The following is a 19,800-nucleotide window of genomic DNA, read 5'->3' on the forward strand; positions in this document are numbered from 1 at the left end:
CCGGTCCTGGCTTCTTGACCTGAGGGCTCATCTGAGACCAGCCACCCTGACAGCTGATGAAACTGTGGGTTTGCACAACGGGAAGAATTTCTGCACAAACTGTCAGAAACCATGTCAGGGAAGCTCGTCTGAATGCCTGTTGTCCTCTCCAAGGTCTTGACCTGACTGCAATTCGACGTCTTAGCCGACTTCAGTGGAAAAATGCTCACCTTTGATGGCTACTGGCATGCTTGGAGAAGTTTGTAGTGTCTTAGTCACTATTTGTAATTATATGGTTATAGTTGTGGATAAGCGTACCTAAAACACAATGTAATGTTTTTCCTACACATGTAAAAAATAATATACAGTGCCATTCATGCATTTGAGACTAGTCAGCACTGTTCATTTATTAGCTTAGGTTTTTTTTTTAAGCTAAATAAAACTCTGAAAACTGTATATTTTGGCTCTGTAGGCACCCTCTGAAAAGGAACACGTTTCTATTGGGCCAAATGTATTTGAGAATATTTATGTTGCTCGTACATACACTTACTTATCTGCTCTCTGGTTCAGGCGAAGAGCGCGGGTTTCGCGGTGATGTGTATTTTGCGCGCTCCCGTAACAACTGTAACTCGTGTGCACGTTTTTTGGCTCTGAACACCGGCTCATTGGAACAGTTTTCAACAACACAATGTCTAAATTGGAGCAGATCATAGTTATTGAACCGCCGTATGATCTCAAATTTAAAGGTAAGATGAATAATGTCGGTGGCTAGCTACCACTTGTAGACGCTAGCTAACGTCACCGACTCCGGGGGGGATGTGTTAGCTTCAACAACCCTACTGAAACCTCTCGCTTACCGCCGCCATTTTGAGATGGCAGCGAGGATTTATGGGCCTGTACCCAGTTAGCTAGCTAGTTATCACTGCACAACATTTATCGTCAGCCGCGGAGGGCGTATGGTCTCTAGTGACCCTAGTTAGCTGACTTCTTACTGTGGCATTGACACGGATAACTACTGTAACGTTAGTTTGCTGTCAGTCACTCAGGGATCATTGATAGCTAGCTAACGTTAGCCTGAAATAATAGTCACTGACATGGTTGTTTGGCCATGTAAGTACTATAACATTAACTAGCCTGATAGATAGGTTCAACTAACAAGCAACACATTCTGATTTGACTAGACCAGTCATTACATATACTGTTATTTTCACGGATTTATTTAACTAGCTAGCTAGGGTGACACGGCTAAAATTGCAGTTGTTGAATATGGAAATAGTAGCTAGCTAAAGGAAGCTGATTGACTGACCGCTCATATGCTAGCTAGCTATCCCACTCATTGACACTTTGCACAGTGTCCAGATAGTTCATGCATTGTTATGGTATTTTGTTGAGCGCATCCCTAGTGCTCATCACATTGAGAACGAGGTGTAGTTAACTATGTGTAACCGTAGGCTATTTTCACATTATAGTTGGCTATGTTTTTATGCCTTGAGCTACATGTTTATCTGAGCCTAGCCAACAGTTAACACTATTGTGTTTTAATGAGTCATTTTACTATATAGAAAATAATTTGCCATAACGAGTCTACGTTGGTTGTCATTTGCGTCTGTTGTGTGCATTGTACAGGTGACTCCATTGACCCTCAACACCATCTCCTTTCTCTCGAATGCAGGTCCCTTCACAGATGTAGTGACCACAAACCTCAAGCTCAAAAATCCCTCTGACCGAAAAGTATGCTTCAAAGTGAAGACTACGGCACCTCGCCGGTACTGTGTACGGCCCAACAGCGGCATGATTGAGTCAGGAGCGACTGTCACCGTCTCTGGTAAGGCTGCACTGTATTTGCAGACCTTTTTCACTGTGTTGCCAAATGTATGTAACGAGCCCTTTTTTGTCAACAACACCAAACAAGAACAAATTATATCCTGTCACTATTTCCACTTTAATTAAATGTATGACTTTGTAAGTTTTTTGTTTTACCTTTATTGAACTAGGCAAGTCAGTTAAGAACAAATTCTTATTTACAATGACGACCTAGGAACAGTAGGTTAACTGCCTTGTTCAGGGGCAGAACGACAGATTTTTACCTTGTCAGCTCTGGGATTCGATCTAGCAACCTTTCGGTTAATGGTCCAACGCACTAACCACTAGGCTACCTGCCACTTCAAGTACAGACGAATCAGGCATGTAAATGTCAAATGCATGTATCAGTAGGCCTATATGTATGCATAGTCATGACCCCAGTTTTGACCCCATATCTTCTGTCTCAACAGTAATGCTGCAGCCCTTTGACTATGACCCCAATGAAAAAAGTAAACACAAATTCATGGTACAGACAATCTTTGCACCATCCACTGCTACAGACATGGATGCAGTGGTAAGTTTTCCTGTCCACATTGCTACCAAATACATGTTGTGCTTTATGTTAGTAGCTATGTCATCAAAGGAAAACCTGCTTTTTAATATTTACAGGCTTCAGTACTGCAGGGATCATCAACTAGATTCAGTGGCTGGTCAGGGGGCTTGATCATAATTCCAAATAATTTGTATACTGTTGACTTCTTGCGGTCAACAGTATACAAATTATTTGGAATTATGATCAAGCCCCCTGACCAGCCACTGAATCTAGTTGATGATCCCTGCAGTACTGAAGCCTGTAAATATTAAAAAGCAGGTTTTCCTTTGATGACATAGCTACTAACATAAAGCACAACATGTATACTATTTCACTAAAACATAATCATTTAAAATCTTGTTTGCATTTATTTGATATATAATCACATACTGTATCTCTCTTATGCGTGGGAATACTTTGGAACAGATTTCCAAAATTAAAATCACTTGGAGCTGATTTGCTGGTATTTTTAGTCTTATGCCCCCCCCCCCCCCCCAACGTATTTTGTTTTCGCTCAGAATTTAGTGGGCCAAATAAAATTATTTGGTCTGCCAGTTGGAGAATCCTACAGTACTGTATTCAAAATGATTTTTATGATTTCTCCAGCAGAGGGCAGCAAATGGCATATTACACAGATATATCAGCATTTCCACATCCTAATGTCTATAGACAAGTAACTGACAGTATTGCATGTTCATTGTTATTCCATCAGCGGACCCTGTGATCAACTGATCGATCCGTGTTGTTCACCTTATCATCTACTTGTCAATCTCAACTTCTACTTGTTGAATCTCCACAGTGGAAAGATGCAACGCCAGATGATTTCATGGACTCCAAGCTGAGATGTGTGTTCGAACTGCCCACTGACAACGATAAAATGGTAGGTAGTGTACAGTAGTAAAGGCTGGACTTTCCAAAGGAGTGGAAATTCTATCAGCTGCCATATATTTAAGCAATAAGGCACGAGGGGGTGTTATATATATATATATATATATATATATATATATATATAATGGCCAATATACCACGGCTAAGGGCTGTTCCTAAGCACGACGCAACGTGGAATGCTAGGACACAGCCCTTCGCCGTGGCATATTGACCATATATCACAAACTCCAGAGGGGCGTTATTGCTATTATAAACTTGTTACCAACGTAATTAGACCACTAAAAATACATGTTTTGTCATACCCCTGGTATACGGTCTGATATACCACAGCTTTCAGCCAATCAGCATTCAGGCCTCAAACCACCCAGTTTATAATTGTTTGATATTATACCTCCAATGTTGTACTGTTGTCACGGCCACAGGTCAATGTTGTACTGTTGTCACGGCCACAGGTCAATGTTGTACTGTTGTCACGGCCACAGGTCAATGTGGTACTGTTGTCACGGCCACAGGTCAATGTGGTACTGTTGTCACGGCCACAGGTCAATGTTGTACTGTTGTCACGGCCACAGGTCAATGTTGTACTGTTGTCACGGCCACAGGTCAATGTTGTCTGTCAATGCATCTTTTTCACATTTTCTCCTAGATTCTACTTGGATTTCTCTCCCTCTCCTTGCCCTGTTACTGTTGGTTGTTCCTTTCTCTGCCTTTGCCTAGGTACAGTCATTTGATGGGTGCTAATGATATCATGGATTTCTGATGATTTTAAGTAAATAGCTGCTGTACTAACCAGCATTTCTACCTCAAACTTCACCAAAGTCATATCTGAAATACTCACCGCTTGTTCCTAGTATGTGATAGGTCCGTTTTGTTTGTTCAACACAGTAAGAGTGTATAACCGTTTATAATACATTGAGTGTCGAATGTTCTACCCTACAATCCAAGCAACCACTTAACAATCCAAAGCTATATACATTCTCTATTGGCATGCATGTTGCTTGTGCCCCCCCACTCGTGCGATAGCCTAGCGGTAGTACCAGGGAGACTCATGGTAGGGCCATGGGCAGACCCCTCATCACCCCAGGGCCAGAGCAGACCCCCAAGCTCAGCACCAGACACCTGGGCGACAGAGCAGCCTTCACCCCCGGAGAGTACTGCACACCCCTGGGAACCAGGCACCACCTGGCAGCCCACGACGCCAGCAACCTCCCAGAGTTCATGTCAGCACCCAGCTCAGTGCGAGGCAGGGAGTGGCAGGTTTGTGGCAGGACAGGAAGTTGAAGTTCAGGTGTCGTTTACTCACTGTAGGCCAGGGGTGGGCAAACCTTTTGGCTGAAGGGTCACACTAGCCTTTCAAAATTCAATGGAGGGCCGCACAGAATGTTTTTTTTTTTTCTTTCTCTTGTCGAAATTAATTTGTGGATTAGAGAAAGGTCTGTTTAATATATATATATAATTTAGAAATAACTTCTCATCTACCCAAAATAATTATTCCCCTGCCGTAGCTGGTTGTAATTAGAATGGTAGTTTGAATGAAAACGTATTACCGCTTCATACTAATTTCAAACTAATTAACACCATATTTTTTTTTTAATAAAAAAAAAATAATTTCCATCTGCTTAACAGTTTCATGAAGTTTGGTCTACTCTAAAGCGTGTTGAGTTTGTGTGGTTGGAATGTACAGCAATGTCAGGAGGGAAACTAGCCTCTTGTTCACGTTTGTCTTTTCGCCACCTTTTTCCACTTTCCTTGCTTCCAGGATGATGTTGATGCAACCAAAGCTGCCCCCGTCCTCAACTCCAACGCTGACGGCACATCGGCGCCCAAGCCAATCAGCGCGTCCGTGGACGACTCTGAGATTAAGAAACTGATGGACGAGTGCAAGAGGCTGCAGTATGATGTGGGCAAACTCTCAGACGAGAACAGACAACTCAAGGTAGGTTGTGTGATGTCTAAGATTGAGGTGGTATTAGAATAGTATTATATATTGGCGATATACAAACATATTGTGAAGACAATGTTCTTGTTAAGATGATATTGGCTTCGGCCTATGGCTGTGGTGTTACGCCCCTGAAAACGGGAGAAATAATGTCACAGTGGCATGTGGGAAAGCTTTGGGGTTCTAACCTACTGTGTTTGTCCTCTCAGGACGAGGGCCTGAGGATGAGGAAGGCCCACCGGTCAGACAACATAGTCTCCAGCTCGGGCGCCACGATGAGCAAACAGCATTCTTCCAGTTCCCTTCCCTCGCTACTGGTCGTCATAGCAGCCATCTTCATCGGATTCTTCCTAGGGAAGTTTGTCTTGTAGGCGTGGAGCGAGAGAAAAGAAAAGTGAGCCGGCATGGGCTCGTTTGTCTCCAAGGGCCTGGCCGTAGCGCCAGCTCACGGCCTACGTACATATGTTCTGTGTACCCAATCATAAGCAGGCCTCGCCTTTTACAATCTCACATGGTTAGTACACGTGGAAAAACAGAAGAATGAGCTTTCTCCTTTTTTGGGGGTTTTTCCTGATCTTTTTTTGGGGTGAGGAATCAGGGGAGGGATGTTTTGGGGGAAAATGTAAATTGTACATTTGTCAGAGCATTGATAACAGGTGAGTCGGGGCACTGGGTTTGTGACCTTGGTTGAAATCGGAAGCAAAAAATAAATAAAAAATGAGCTCTCTCTCTCTGTGGTTTTAATAAGAGTTTGAATGTTCAGTGTCTTGTCCTGTTATTTTAATAATTTTAAGAAAATGGGATGAAGAAATAGCCTTCCAAACAAAAGACTCTGCTACATGTTGCCTAAACATTCTCATTTTCACTCAATTCTTCTAATCTTGGTTTTTCTTGAGGTATGTGAAAAGATACAGTATGCTGGGAATATAGGTGTCTCCTACTTTTCCTTTTCCCTACTGACATAAACACACAATTATAAAAAATGAATTTTTATTATTATTCTTTCTAGAATTTTTTTTTTTCCTTTAAACAAATTCTATATCCCTTGTGAGGCAAAAATATCTACGTTCTTGCAGTCCTGTCCCATGGTATTTAACATTGATGAAAAATAAATAAAATCTTTAACATTCTAGTGGCTTGTCATCTTTGTTTATCTTTTGTCTTTGAGGAAGAGCAAGGCTTCATTTGTATTCGATAACCTCCATTTTGTTAACTCCAAAATCGCAAACTGTTGAACATGCAAATGTCATTGAAGTGAGCTGCATGAAACATGATACCACAGGCCAGGATTCAATCTGATTGCGCTTTGTCGACAATGCAGCTTTTAAAGGCAATTTTTGCGGAGACTGCATTCATGGTAAACGCTGCATATGTCAGCTCATTTGTAAATTACCGAATAGGTCATTAGGGCCAATCAGCAGTTAAATCTATAACGAAGCCACCGCCCATCTCTTATATCAAATGTATAGTTTCAACCATGTTTTGAGGCTATACAGAGTTTACATTTACAAATATTGGAGTTTAAAAAAGTTATTCTGGGTTCTGATTGGGTATGACAGTTGAACTAAGCTCATGAGGCATTTATAAGTTATAGTCTTCAAGAATCAATGTGCATTGAGGGGCGCAGTGGTCTAAGGCACTGCACTTCAGTGCTAGAGGCATCACTACAGACCCTGGTTTGAATCCAAGCTGTATCAAAACTGGCTGTGATTGGGTCCCATAGGGCGGTGCACAATTAGCCCAGCCTCATTAGGGTTTGGCCGGGGTAGGCCGTCATTGTAAATAAGAATTTGTTCTTGCCTAGTTAAATAAATAAAAAATATATAATTCAATTACAAGTCCAAAAATGTATGTAGAAACTGTCTATCGCTGATTTAAATGGCACATTGTTGACAAATCACAGTCAGATTGAATCACGGCCATAGACAACTTATGTTGTGTTGGGCACACCATAGGAAAAATGCATTTCTTATTGGACAAGTACAGTACTTCCCAGTTTCACTTCCTGTCAAAGTGTTTTCTTCTTTTGATGTCTACTGAACACGACTCTGAATAATAGAATGTAACAATTCAACATTGCAATTACATATGCTGTATTCAAAGAGTCTGAAAGTCCAATACACAGTCAATGAAGTGCTGCTCCACAACAACAATAACATTCAGCTACTCCGACCTGAGATGCAGAACGGAGATAGCAGCAATAAGCAGTAGTCTAACCATATCCACCATGCCACCACCTCTGTGTCTGCAGCAGCTACTCCACAGTCTTTGGAGCTCGTCAGTTTCCCTCCACTCCGCTGGCCCATGGCCAGCCCCTGCACACTGCACCAGGGGAACCTGGTAGGAGGTGGCTGTCATGTGGGGCTGGTTAGGGCTGGAGCCATCCGTGGGCCTCTGGCCGTTGAAGAGAAGGAGGCGTTTCGCATAGTCTCGCTCTATGCGGAAGAGTTCGTACTCAGTGTGGGGCAGCCGGATGCCCAGGGCAGCACAGCCATGGGTGGGGGTGACATCCTGCTCCAGGCCCTGGCGCCATGAGCCCTCCGCCCCGCACTCCTTGCACCGGAAGACGTTGAGCAGGGAGGTGGTGGCCCGGTCCATTGGGGTAACCCTCATGTGGTCCACTGAAGACCAAGAGGGAATTAGTCAGGTTGGTTGTTATGCACACTAATAATGGCATGATCATGAGCTGTGATCATTTATATACACTGAACAAAAATATAAATGCATCATGTAAAGGGCTGGTCCCATGTTTCATTACACAGGTGCACCTTGTGCTGAGGACAATAAAATGCCACTCTAAAATTTGCAGTTTTGTCACACAACACAATGCCACAGATGTCTCAAGTTTTGAAGGGGTGTGCAATTGGCATGCTGACTACCATAAGCCACCTCCAATGTTGTTTTAGAGAATTTTGCAGTACATCCAACTGGCCTCACAACCCGCAGACCACATGTATGGGGTCATGTGGGCAAGTGGTTTGCTGATGTCAACGTTGTGAACAGAGTACCCCATGGTGGTGGTGGGATTATGGTATGGGCAGGCATAAGCTATGGACAACGAACACAATTGCATTTTATTGATGGAAATTTAAATGCACAGAGATACCATGACAAGATCCTGAGGCCCATTGTCGTGCCATTCATCTGCCGCCATCACCTCACATTTCAGCATAACATGCTAATGCATGGCCCCATGTAGCAAGGATGTGTATACAATTCCTGGAAGCTGAAAATGCCCCCGTTTTTCCATGGCCTGCATACTCACCAGACATGTCACCCATTGAGCATGTTTGGGATGCTCTGGATCGACGTGTACAACAACGTGTTCCAGTTCCCACCAATATCCAGCAACTTCACACAGCCATTGAAGAGGAGTGGGACAACATACCACAAGCCACTATCAACAGCCTGATCAACGCCAAGTGAAGGAGATGTGTCACGCTGCATGAGGCAAATGGTGGATACTGACTGGTACTGACCAGATACTGACTGGTTTTCTAATTCTGTGACCAACAGATGCATATCTGTATTCCCATTCATGTGAAATCCATAGATTAGGACCTAATTAATTTATTTAAATAGACTGAGTTTTTAACTCTAACTCAGTAAAATCTTAGAAATTGTTGCATGTTTTGTTTTATATTTTTGTTCAGTATATTTAGATTTATTGTGACAGTAACACCTACAGTGCCTTGCGAAAGTATTCGGCCCCCTTGAACTTTGCGACCTTTTGCCACATTTCAGGCTTCAAACATAAAGATATAAAACTGTATTTTTTTGTGAAGAATCAACAACAAGTGGGACACAATCATGAAGTGGAACGACATTTATTGGATATTTCAAACTTTTTTAACAAATCAAAAACTGAAAAATTGGGCGTGCAAAATTATTCAGCCCCCTTAAGTTAATACTTTGTAGCGCCACCTTTTGCTGCGATTACAGCTGTAAGTCGCTTGGGGTATGTCTCTATCAGTTTTGCACATCGAGAGACCGAAATTTTTTTCCCATTCCTCCTTGCAAAACAGCTCGAGCTCAGTGAGGTTGGATGGAGAGCATTTGTGAACAGCAGTTTTCAGTTCTTTCCACAGATTCTCGATTGGATTCAGGTCTGGACTTTGACTTGGCCATTCTAACACCTGGATATGTTTATTTTTGAACCATTCCATTGTAGATTTTGCTTTATGTTTTGGATCATTGTCTTGTTGGAAGACAAATCTCGGTCCCAGTCTCAGGTCTTTTGCAGACTCCATCAGGTTTTCTTCCAGAATGGTCCTGTATTTGGCTCCATCCATCTTCCCATCAATTTTAACCATCTTCCCTGTCCCTGCTGAAGAAAAGCAGGCCCAAACCATGATGCTGCCACCATGTTTGACAGTGGGGATGGTGTGTTCAGCTGTGTTGCTTTTACGCCAAACATAACGTTTTGCATTGTTGCCAAAAAGTTCAATTTTGGTTTCATCTGACCAGAGCACCTTCTTCCACATGTTTGGTGTGTCTCCCAGGTGGCTTGTGGCAAACTTTAAACTACACCTTTTATGGATATCTTTAAGAAATGGCTTTCTTCTTGCCACTCTTCCATAAAGGCCAGATTTGTGCTATATGACTGATTGTTGTCCTATGGACAGAGTCTCCCACCTCAGCTGTAGATCTCTGCAGTTCATCCAGAGTGACCATGGGCCTCTTGGCTGCATCTCTGATCAGTCTTCTCCTTGTATGAGCTGAAAGTTTAGAGGGACGGCCAGGTCTTGGTAGATTTGCAGTGGTCTGATACTCCTTCCATTTCAATATTATCGCTTGCACAGTGCTCCTTGGGGTGTTTAAAGCTTGGGAAATCTTTTTGTATCCAAATCCGGCTTTAAACTTCTTCACAACAGTATCTCGGACCTGCCTGGTGTGTTCCTTGTTCTTCATGATGCTCTCTGCGCTTTTAACGGACCTCTGAGACTATCACAGTGCAGGTGCATTTATACGGACACTTCATTACACACAGGTGGATTGTATTTATCATCATTAGTCATTTAGGTCAACATTGGATCATTCAGAGATCCTCACTGAACTTCTGGAGAGAGTTTGCTGCACTGAAAGTAAAGGGGCTGAATAATTTTGCACGCCCAGTTTTTCAGTTTTTAATTTGTTAAAAAAGTTTGAAATATCCAATAAATTTCGTTCCACTTCATGATTGTGTCCCACTTGTTGTTGATTCTTCACAAAAAAATACAGTTTTATATCTTTATGTTTGAAGCCTGAAATGTGGCAAAAGGTCGCAAAGTTCAAGGGGGCCGAATACTTTCGCAAGGCACTGTAGATAATATAACTAACGTGTTAGTAAACCCACTACAATCATGCAGTAACATTACAGTGTATAGTCGGTAAGCAGTTTAGCAGTTACACCGGCAGCTCTGGCGGCAATAAATGTATAAAACAAAAAGCTTACCTTGACTTGGAAGAGTTCCAGTGTTATGTTGGATAGTCATAGCCAGCTAGCTAACATAGCATCCCCCTGTTTGAGCCAGGTGTTTGAGTAGGCTCGACTAGCCAGCTGCATTTGCTAGCTAAGTAAGTGAAACTAAAAGTGAAAAGAAATCACAAAATCTCGCCTCTCCTTCATTTTTGAAGAAATGAATTTGTTGAAAACTGTTCAATTATTGTCTTTCTCTTTCTTTGAATCAATTACTCACCACATTTTATGCACTGCAGTGCTAGCTAGCTGTAGCTTATGCTTTCAGTACTAGATTCATTCTCTGATTTTTTGATTGGGTGGACAACATGTCAGTTCATGCTGCAAGAGCTCTGATAGGTTGGAGGACGTCCTCCAGAAGTTGTAATAATTACTGTGTAAGTCTATGGAAGAGGGTGAGAACGGAGGATGGAAGCTAGCTGTCCTCCGGCTACACCATGGTGCTACCCTACAGAGTGCTGTTGAGGCTACTGTAGACCTTCATTGCAACACAGTGTGTTTCAATCAATTATTTGGTGACGTGAATATATTTAGTATAGTTTTATCTAAAAAGGTTACCTTTTTAAATGTTTTTAATTTTGTTTTAATGAAATTCACTTAGGAGGATGGTCCTCTACTTCCTCTTCTAAGGAGCCTCCACTGACATGTAGGTAGGGGTAAAGTAACTATGCATAGATAATAAACAGATCATTTAACATGGGTCTGCCATCCTAGATTGATGGCAGGGATGAAAACAACCACCAAAGGCAAAGAATCAAAAGCTTCTCTCTGGCCTGGAAAATACCCTTGGTGATGGGGCTACTTCTCCTCTCTTCTCTGGATGGGGCTCTTTGAAAAGCAGCCTTGGTCCCAAGTCCTTCATTAAACAGTATCAGCCACAGGTGCGTGTTTCAAAAGGACATTAGCGGGGAATACAGAGATACAGCTTAATAGACAAATAAAATAAGCTGTTTTCACATCCAGAACATAAAAAATATCATCATACGCCTTCATGGTTTTTGATCCTTGTTTACACTCATTGGGTTGTGAGTTCAATCTCGTAAATAAGCTCAACAAGCCCTGTTATGTGTGGAGCCCTTTTTAGATTGCACTCAGTGGTTGAGCATGAGATTAACGTTATAGCTGAACGACTGACTAACTCTAGTCATTCAAGGCTGACTGTATCTCCAACACCACTGCATGCATGAGTCACTTTCAACATCAATCGCCTCCGCTTTTAACCACAGCTCATTTACATTGACCTGACACTTTATAGGCTGGGAGTTGTTGGTGTTAGTTAAAAAAAAAAACATGCTAGTAGATAGATGGGTAAATGCTGGGGGGTGAGGGGGGGGGGGGGGGGGGGGGGGGGGGGCATGAAAGGGACGAATCCTTTTGTGAGTGGGAGGAAAGGAGGGAGCTTCTGAACTGAAGGCCTGGTTCCATCTCTCTGGTCCGGCTCCAGTTTTATCCCTCGGTCCTTGATACAGCCTCAGGCACCAACACTACCACAGAGTAAGGGCAGGAATTCAGAAATTCAGAGCAGAACATAATGCGCCACTCTTTGCTATTCTCTTTGAAGAGCGCCCGTGGAAAACTAAACAACGGATGATCACTGCAATCCATGGATCTTCTCTACTGCTGGGTTTGCAGTTTGCACAATTCATATTCTCTCCCATTTCACATAACGTGTCTGTCGTTGTGTACAAAAACATACAGACAATACTGTGATTGTTGAAAGGAAATAGGAATACACAGCCCTGGAATATCACGCATCAATTACTGTACATGTGTGGTTTCATTGCTGTAACAGTTTGTCATCTTTAATACCCACAACACTTTTCAGTTGGTAGGGATTTGACAAACAGATTCACGATTCACAAATACTCTAAAATGATACTGTCTGCCCAAAAATCTAAAAGGATTCTCTCTCATGGGGTCTCGGTATGTAAGTGATAATAAGGGGACTCTGACCATCGAAATATAGTAGAATAGATTAGAGCATAAAATATATTATATATCTCTATGTCTGACCTTGGTGTTCTGCAGTGGCGGCTGGTAGCTGGAGGGTGTGTGGTGGGTCCTCTGGGTGTGCTCAGTGTGGACGTCCCCCAGGAAGAGCTCTTCGGTGTGGTCATCAGGGAGCCAGACACCATGATGGCGGCGCCGCTCCACACGCACCAGCTGCAGCTCATTCATAGTGAAGCCCAGCCTATGGGCACAGTCCCTCCCCTGCTCCTCCTCACTCCACAAGTCATAGCTGACGTGGGGCTCCCAGGGCTCCCACTTTCCCCCTCTACCTAGGGATGGAGGTCCACAGCTGGGCTTGAGCCACTGGCTGAGGTCCATGGCTGCCTCGGGGCTGTGGAACACAACCTGGACGCTGTGAAGCTGATAGTCGGCCTCGGTGCCTCCGCGGACCACCCAGGAGGCCTGGCGCAGGTACAGATTGCCCCGGGCGAGGAGGGTGTATGTGGGGGAGGAGCAGCGGTTGTCCCGGTAGTGGAACTGGAGGACCTGGAAGGTGTGGTTGTGGTGGAAGAGATAGGACCTGGTGATGAACTCTGACCCAGGCCTGACCTCACAGCTGATGGGGAAAACATTCATGAAATTGGCTTAGTCAAATTATTTGTTATTTCGGTATTATGCAGTGAGTCTGGTGGGTAACTAGAGTCGACCCCCCCCCCCCCCCCCACCCCCCACCACCACCTTTAATTGCACCAGTTCGATTCAACACCTAAGACTTTACACTAAGAAGTCTGAAGCTGAACCTGTTGTTGTGTCAAGTAGGCTTACATACAGAACAGTGCTATTATACTGTATCGTGTAGTGAGTGACCTTTAACCCAGAGGGTGTTCTTTAATGGAAGCCACTCCAACATAATCCAGGTAGAATCAGCCATTTCCCAGGGCAGCTGTCTAGACCACTTAATTATTTAAATCTTGACTAATTATTATTTTTTTTTTTCACCTTTATTTAACCAGGTAGGCCAGTCGAGAACAAGTTCTCATTTACAACTGTGACCTGGCCAAGATAAAGCAAAGCAGTGCGACACAAACAACAACACAGAGTTACACATGGAATAAACAAACGTACAGTCAATGACACAATAGAAAAAAATCTACATACAGAGTGTGCAAATGAGGTAAGATTAGGGAGGTAAGGCAATAAATAAATGACATGCCACTGGCTTGAAGTGGCATGAGTAAAGCCAGTGTGTCTATGTACGCGGATGGATGACTCAACAGTATACACGTCAGCTACTACAGCGAGTGAAATCACTGCTTAACAAAGAGCTGGAGTCAGTTTCAGAATGGGTGGAAAGAAATAATTTAGTCCTAAATATTTCAAAACTAAAAGCATTGTATTTGGGACAAATCATTCACTAAACCCTAAACCTTCACTAAATCTTGGAATTGAGCAAGTTGAGGTGACTAAACTGCTTGGAGTAATCCTGGATTGTAAACTGTCATGGTCAAAATACACTGATGCAACAGTAGCTGAGATGGGGAGAAGTCTGGCCAAAATAAAGCACTGCTCTGCCTTCTTAACAGCACTATCAACAAGGCAGGTCCTACAGGCCCTAGTTTTATCGCACCTGGACTAGTGTCCAGTCATGTGATCAAGTGCCACATGGAGGGACTTAGGAAATGTACAATTGGCTCAGAACAGGGCAGCACGGCTGGCCCTTAAATGTACACGGAGAGCAATCTCTCATGGCTCAAAGTAGAGGAGAGATTGACTTCATCACTACTGTTTTTGTAAGAAGTATTGACATGCTGAATGCACCGAGCTGTTTGTTTAAACTCGGACACCCATACATACCCCACAAGACATGCCACCAGAGGTCTCTTCACAATCCCCAAGTCCAGAACAAACTATTGGAGGCGCACAGTACTACATAGAGCCATGACTACATGGAACTCTATTCCACAGTACCACATAGAGCCATGACTACATGGAACTCTATTCCACAGTACTACATAGAGCCATGGCTACATGGAACTCTATTCCACAGTACCACATTGAGCCATGACTACATGGACCTCTATTCCACAGTACTACATAGAGCCATGACTACATGGAACTCTATTCCACAGTACCACATAGAGCCATGACTACATGGAACTCTATTCCACAGTACTACATAGAGCCATGGCTACATGGAACTCTATTCCACAGTACTACATAGAGCCATGACTACATGGAACTCTATTCCACAGTACTACACAGAGCCATGACTACATGTAACTCTATTCCACGTCATATAAATGATGCAAGCAGTAGAATCAGATTTAAAAAACAGATAAAAATACACATTATGCAACACCGGGGACCGTGACGAGACACACACACAGGCACAGACACACGCATACAATTGCTAACACACACACTGGACACACACATACTGTACACATGGAATTTTGTATTGTAGATATGTGGTAGTAGAGTAGAGGCCTGAGGGCACACACTTAATGTATTATGAAATGTAATGTCAAGTAATATGTTTTAATTTTTAAATTATTATTATTTTATATTATTATTTTATATAACTGCTTTAATGTTGCTAGACCCCAGGAAGAGTAGCTGTTGCCTTCGCAGGAACTAATGGGGATCCTTAATAAATACAAAACGCAAAGCCTAGCAACCTATGCAAGAAGTTAAGATATCTTAAAATAAGTTAAATAAAGGTTAAATAAAAATGTAAAATATATTTGAATACCAGCTGAAGTGTCTACAGCTGCAAGGTCCTGTGTTCAAGGTCCAGTCAGGACTACCCTTTGACATCGCTACAATATATTGACTATACATTCTTACAATGCTGTACTTAATATGGGTTCATAACAAACAGTTTAATTGCGCATGTTACACATTATATTACCTGGTGGATACCCAGTGGCCTGCGATGTTGGGTGGCATATGCACTGAGATCTGGCCTCCACTTTGGAGATGTTTGAGCATGTACTGACACTGAAATTCCACAATAGCAGCGTGTTGATGCTGCTGCCCATGTTTCCTCCCCAAGGTCCCGACACTGGCTCTTATGTCTGAGTGAAGTAGAGAGCCATGACAAATACCTGGAGTGGAGAAAGAGTGATGTTATTATAAACTTTTCCATGAGTTCGATTTTTTTTAAAATTATAAATGCGTTAGTAGCATACCACACATTTATGAAAAGTGTACTATACAAACATGGCAATAGAGTGCATGCATTGCTAGATCTATTACTAAATTCTCAAATATAACAATCATCCACTACGTGTTGTTCATAATTACATTTTGAAAATAATAGGTAGGCTACATATAAATTAACATTATAGGCTATCGCCCAATATAGATACGTAATAAAAAATATTTCGGCTACATCACTAGTAAATACTTAAACCTGAATGTTCCAAACTCACCATTGAAAAGAACAGCAGTAGAGACAATCCATTGTATCAGTAACATTGTTCGTCTTGACTGAGACGACACCTTTTTTTATTTATTATCTAAGAACCACTCCTATGTCCATTAACAAGTATTATTCCTTATCAGTTGCCGTTCTTCTCATTTGTTCCTTTCATCACCAACCGTTCATTGCAGAATAATAAAATACATCGCAGAACATTTCGATGTCAATCATTATCAGAAACTTGGCTTGATGCCCTGATACGAGTTCATTTCATAATATACTAATAACGTCGTTGTTCAATGTGACTCATAGAGGAACTTTGTAATTTATTTTGATATATTTTTCCTCTTATCCGACTTCTAAAAAAATATTTTAAATTGGACGAACATCTCGCTCTGTCGTCCCCCCCCCCCCCCCCCCCCCCAAACAAACCGATGAGTCAAACCACATTCTGAACATGATCAAAGTCAAAATAACCAACTACAGAATAAGAACACCTAGGTCTGCACACACACATTCAAAGAAATACATGTTCAGGGTATTGCCATACATGAATCCACTATACAACACACACATCATACAATATCTAAATGTTACATCAGGCTATAGCAATATAAATGCAACATAAATGCATTCACTATTTACATTTAAATCTGATGGGTTATGAATAATTTGGTGGAATATAAATATGCCTTGCAGTTGAGTAGTGAGGCAGATATCTGTCAGCGCGTGGTCAAAAATCCCCTCTCGCTCCAATCTAACTGCATTTCCTCAGTGACAGCTACATTAATTATGTATCCGTATGGTTGAATCTAAACATACAAGAAGCCTGCAGCATGAAATCCTGCTCCTGAAGTCAATAGCGAAGTCGAATGAGACACCCAAGCTTTTTATTCTAACGTTGTGAAGTCCAATAGCAAGATTCTGCAAATGGACAACTCCTTCTTAGTTACTGTACAGTCTGTCTTGTATTGCAGTAAGATAATCAATTCACGCACTGAGATAATATATTATTTGATACATTGTATCCAGACATATCTGTCAAAATGCATAATCTATTTATCAATGTAAACAAGACATTGTCGGTTCTAAATAATTATATTTACAATATCGCTACCATCATTATGGCCAACTTCAGCGTCCTTATATTTTGATATTCATCTACTAAGTCGCAGAAGGTCTCACCTTGGTGTGTGTTCTGAGCTGTGTGCGTGCACACGCGCGCGCGTGTGTGTGCAGGAGTGAGAGTCTACTCCTTGTGGTCACAGGCTGTCTGCCAGCCTACTAGCAGCCTAGCACTGGCTCACCCAAACCCTCCAGGGAACCTGAGTGTATTTAACAAGACCAAAATAGACTTACTAAGGGCATTCGTGTTGCTTAATGAAACATGCTTGCTGCGTTGGATGCCCTTTTGATGCTCAGAGGGGTGAAAATGCAACCTGAGAAAATAGAAAAATAATATTTAATGTCCATGAATGGGCATGTCTTGAATGAGTACTTAGTATTGCAATTGATGAAGGCATTGAAAGGGTCTGATATCAAATCTCAGTTTGTTTAGTTTAGTTTAATCAAGGAGATATGAATGTTTCCTCAATGTCAATGTCTGGACAAAGAGGTATTGAAGTTAGTCAACATGCTATAAAGTACAAGTATTTCAACTTGACACCAATCACTGACTGACATCCTGTCACACCTTCTCCATCCCCCCCATCCCTTCCCTACATACATGTTGATACATTTTCACCAATGTTTTAACTTGTTTCAGTGAAACAAGGATGTGTGAAATAGCACTACCTGTTTCCCAATGTTGACTGTCAGGTGCTAAGCTGTGCTTTAGAATTATAACATAAAAGCACTCCTACATGCACGTTGGGACAGTTTCCCAGACACCGGACACAGAATAATCTTGGACAAAAAGACATGTTTAATGGAGATCCTCCATTGAAGGACCAGAGTATGAATGAGGGAGTGTCTGTGAGGAGATGAAAAGAGCAGCTCACAAACTTTTACAGATGCACAAACGGGAGCATCTTTTCGGGCTGCATCACCGCCTGGTACGGCAACTGCTCCACTTACAACCGTAAGGCTCTCCAGAGGGTAGTAAGGTCTGCAGAACGCATCACCGGGGGCAAACTACCTGCCCTCCAGGACACCTACAACACCTGATGTCACAGGAAGATCATCAAGGACACCTGATGCCAAAAGGATCATCAAGGACAACAACCATCCGAGCCACTGCCTGTTCACCCCGCTGTCATCCAGAAGGCGAGGTCAGTACAGGTGCATCAAAACTGGGACCGAGAGTCTGAAAAACAGCTTCTATCTCAAGGCCATCAGACTGTTAAACAGCCATCACTAACATTGAGTGGCTGCTGCCAGCATACTGACTCAAATCTCTAGCCACTTTAATCATGAAAAATTGGATGTAATAATGTATCACTGGTCACTTTAAACAATGCCACTTTATATAATGTTTACATACCCTACATTACTCATCTCATATGTATATACTGTACTCTATACCATCTACTGCATCTTGCCTATGCCGTTCGGCCATCGCTCATCCATATATTTCTATGTACATATTCTTATTAATTCCTTTACACTTGTGTGTATAAGGTAGTTGTTGTGAAATTGTTAGATTACTTGTTAGATTTTACTGCATGGTCGGAACTAGAAGCACAAGCATTTCGCTACACTGGCATTAACATCTGCTAACCATGTGTATGTGACCAATAAAATTTGATTTGAAAATTGCCAGACTCCAGCCACCCAAGTCATAGACTGTTCTCTCTGCTACCGCACGGCAAGCGGCACCAGAGTGCCAAGTCGAGGTCCAAAAGGCTTCTTAACAGCTTCTAACTCCAAGCCATAAGACTGCTCAACAGCTATTCAAATGACCACCCAGACAATTTGCATTGACCCCCCCCCCCCAATTTTTTTATTTTTTTATTTAGTAAATATTTTCTTAACTCTTATTTTTTTTTAAACGGCATTGCTGGTTAAGGGCTTGCAAGTAAGCATTTCATGGTAAGGTTGTACCTGTTGTATTCACCGTATGTGACAAATAACATTTGATTTGATTTGATATCAACCAAAAATGTCACCATGTCATTGGATTTAGGTTAAAAGTGGTGTGAAAAAAACCACAAAAGTCTCTTATGTTGATGACTTTTCCCAAATCAGTTTTCCAGATTGTTCCAACATTGTCACATATTTTTTTCCCAGTGAGCAACCAGTAAATGGACAACACAATATTTATTCTTATTCTTAACAAATAACAGAAAAACTTATGTGAGAACAGGGAAAATCAAGCAATTCTTCTTTCAGACAGGTCATCTCTGTTGTCTGATCAGACAAACCAGACAAAAGTTGATGTTTTATCCTCAGGCAAACTGCTTGACAAGCCAACTGTCTGTAAAATAATAGAAGGAGAAAAATGACGCAGTGAGTGTCGCTGCTTGAACATCTCAATGTGGTGGTCATATGGTGCGTTGACGACCAACACAAGAAGACACAAACAAACCCAGATCTGGGAAAGAAGGAATGTCGTTCTGGCTCTGGGGTTCTGAAAACATTCCACATGTGCAAAGAGATCTTTGTGTGTCGAGTCCCATTGGGTTGTCTCCCCCTGTGTTTCGAAACGAAGCAATTATAATCAGTCATTAATAATAACCCTAATTTAAGAGAGAAAAAAAGAGGAACCTGCACTGATGATCATTGGAGGATTAGTTTGAAAGGACCAATCCTTCCACATCCATAGATAG

The 19,800-nt window shown here is 42.1% G+C and overlaps 2 protein-coding genes across 3 annotated transcripts; one reads left to right on the top strand and one right to left on the bottom strand.

Annotated features, from left to right (window-relative positions):
• The first annotated feature begins 547 nt into the window (after positions 1-547).
• vapa (VAMP (vesicle-associated membrane protein)-associated protein A) lies at positions 548-6,333 on the top strand. 2 transcript variants are annotated; one of them, NM_001160650.2, is given in 6 exon segments: positions 548-725; positions 1,652-1,804; positions 2,253-2,356; positions 3,174-3,254; positions 5,022-5,198; positions 5,411-5,926. In NM_001160650.2, coding segments are annotated over 6 exon segments (735 nt in total). In that variant the 5' UTR covers positions 548-667; the 3' UTR covers positions 5,573-5,926.
• A 627-nt stretch (positions 6,334-6,960) lies between these two features.
• Positions 6,961-16,427, bottom strand: LOC110535254 (protein APCDD1-like). The gene is made up of 4 exons (XM_036936637.1): positions 16,044-16,427; positions 15,521-15,716; positions 12,673-13,225; positions 6,961-7,841 (listed from the first exon to the last, which is right to left on the bottom strand). The coding sequence occupies exons 1-4, from the start codon at positions 16,087-16,089 to the stop codon at positions 7,365-7,367; spliced, it is 1,272 nt and encodes a 423-aa protein (XP_036792532.1). The 5' UTR covers positions 16,090-16,427; the 3' UTR covers positions 6,961-7,364.
• Between the last annotated feature and the right edge of the window lie 3,373 nt (positions 16,428-19,800).

This window comes from Oncorhynchus mykiss, chromosome 11, assembly GCF_013265735.2.
Source record: "Oncorhynchus mykiss isolate Arlee chromosome 11, USDA_OmykA_1.1, whole genome shotgun sequence".
NCBI lineage: Eukaryota > Metazoa > Chordata > Actinopteri > Salmoniformes > Salmonidae > Oncorhynchus > Oncorhynchus mykiss.

Coding starts and splice junctions, on each gene's coding strand:
- vapa (XM_021619875.2), top strand. Junction 1,805..2,252: donor AGCGACTGTCACCGTCTCTG/GTAAGGCTGCAC, acceptor CTGTCTCAACAG/TAATGCTGCAGCCCTTTGAC. Junction 2,357..3,173: donor CTACAGACATGGATGCAGTG/GTAAGTTTTCCT, acceptor GAATCTCCACAG/TGGAAAGATGCAACGCCAGA.
- LOC110535254 (XM_036936637.1), bottom strand. CDS start 16,089: ATGTTACTGATACAATGGATTGTCTCTACTGCTGTTCTTTTCAATG. Junction 13,226..15,520: donor GGCCACTGGGTATCCACCAG/GTAATATAATGT, acceptor TTTCCCCATCAG/CTGTGAGGTCAGGCCTGGGT. Junction 7,842..12,672: donor CGCCACTGCAGAACACCAAG/GTCAGACATAGA, acceptor CCAACCTGACTA/ATTCCCTCTTGGTCTTCAGT.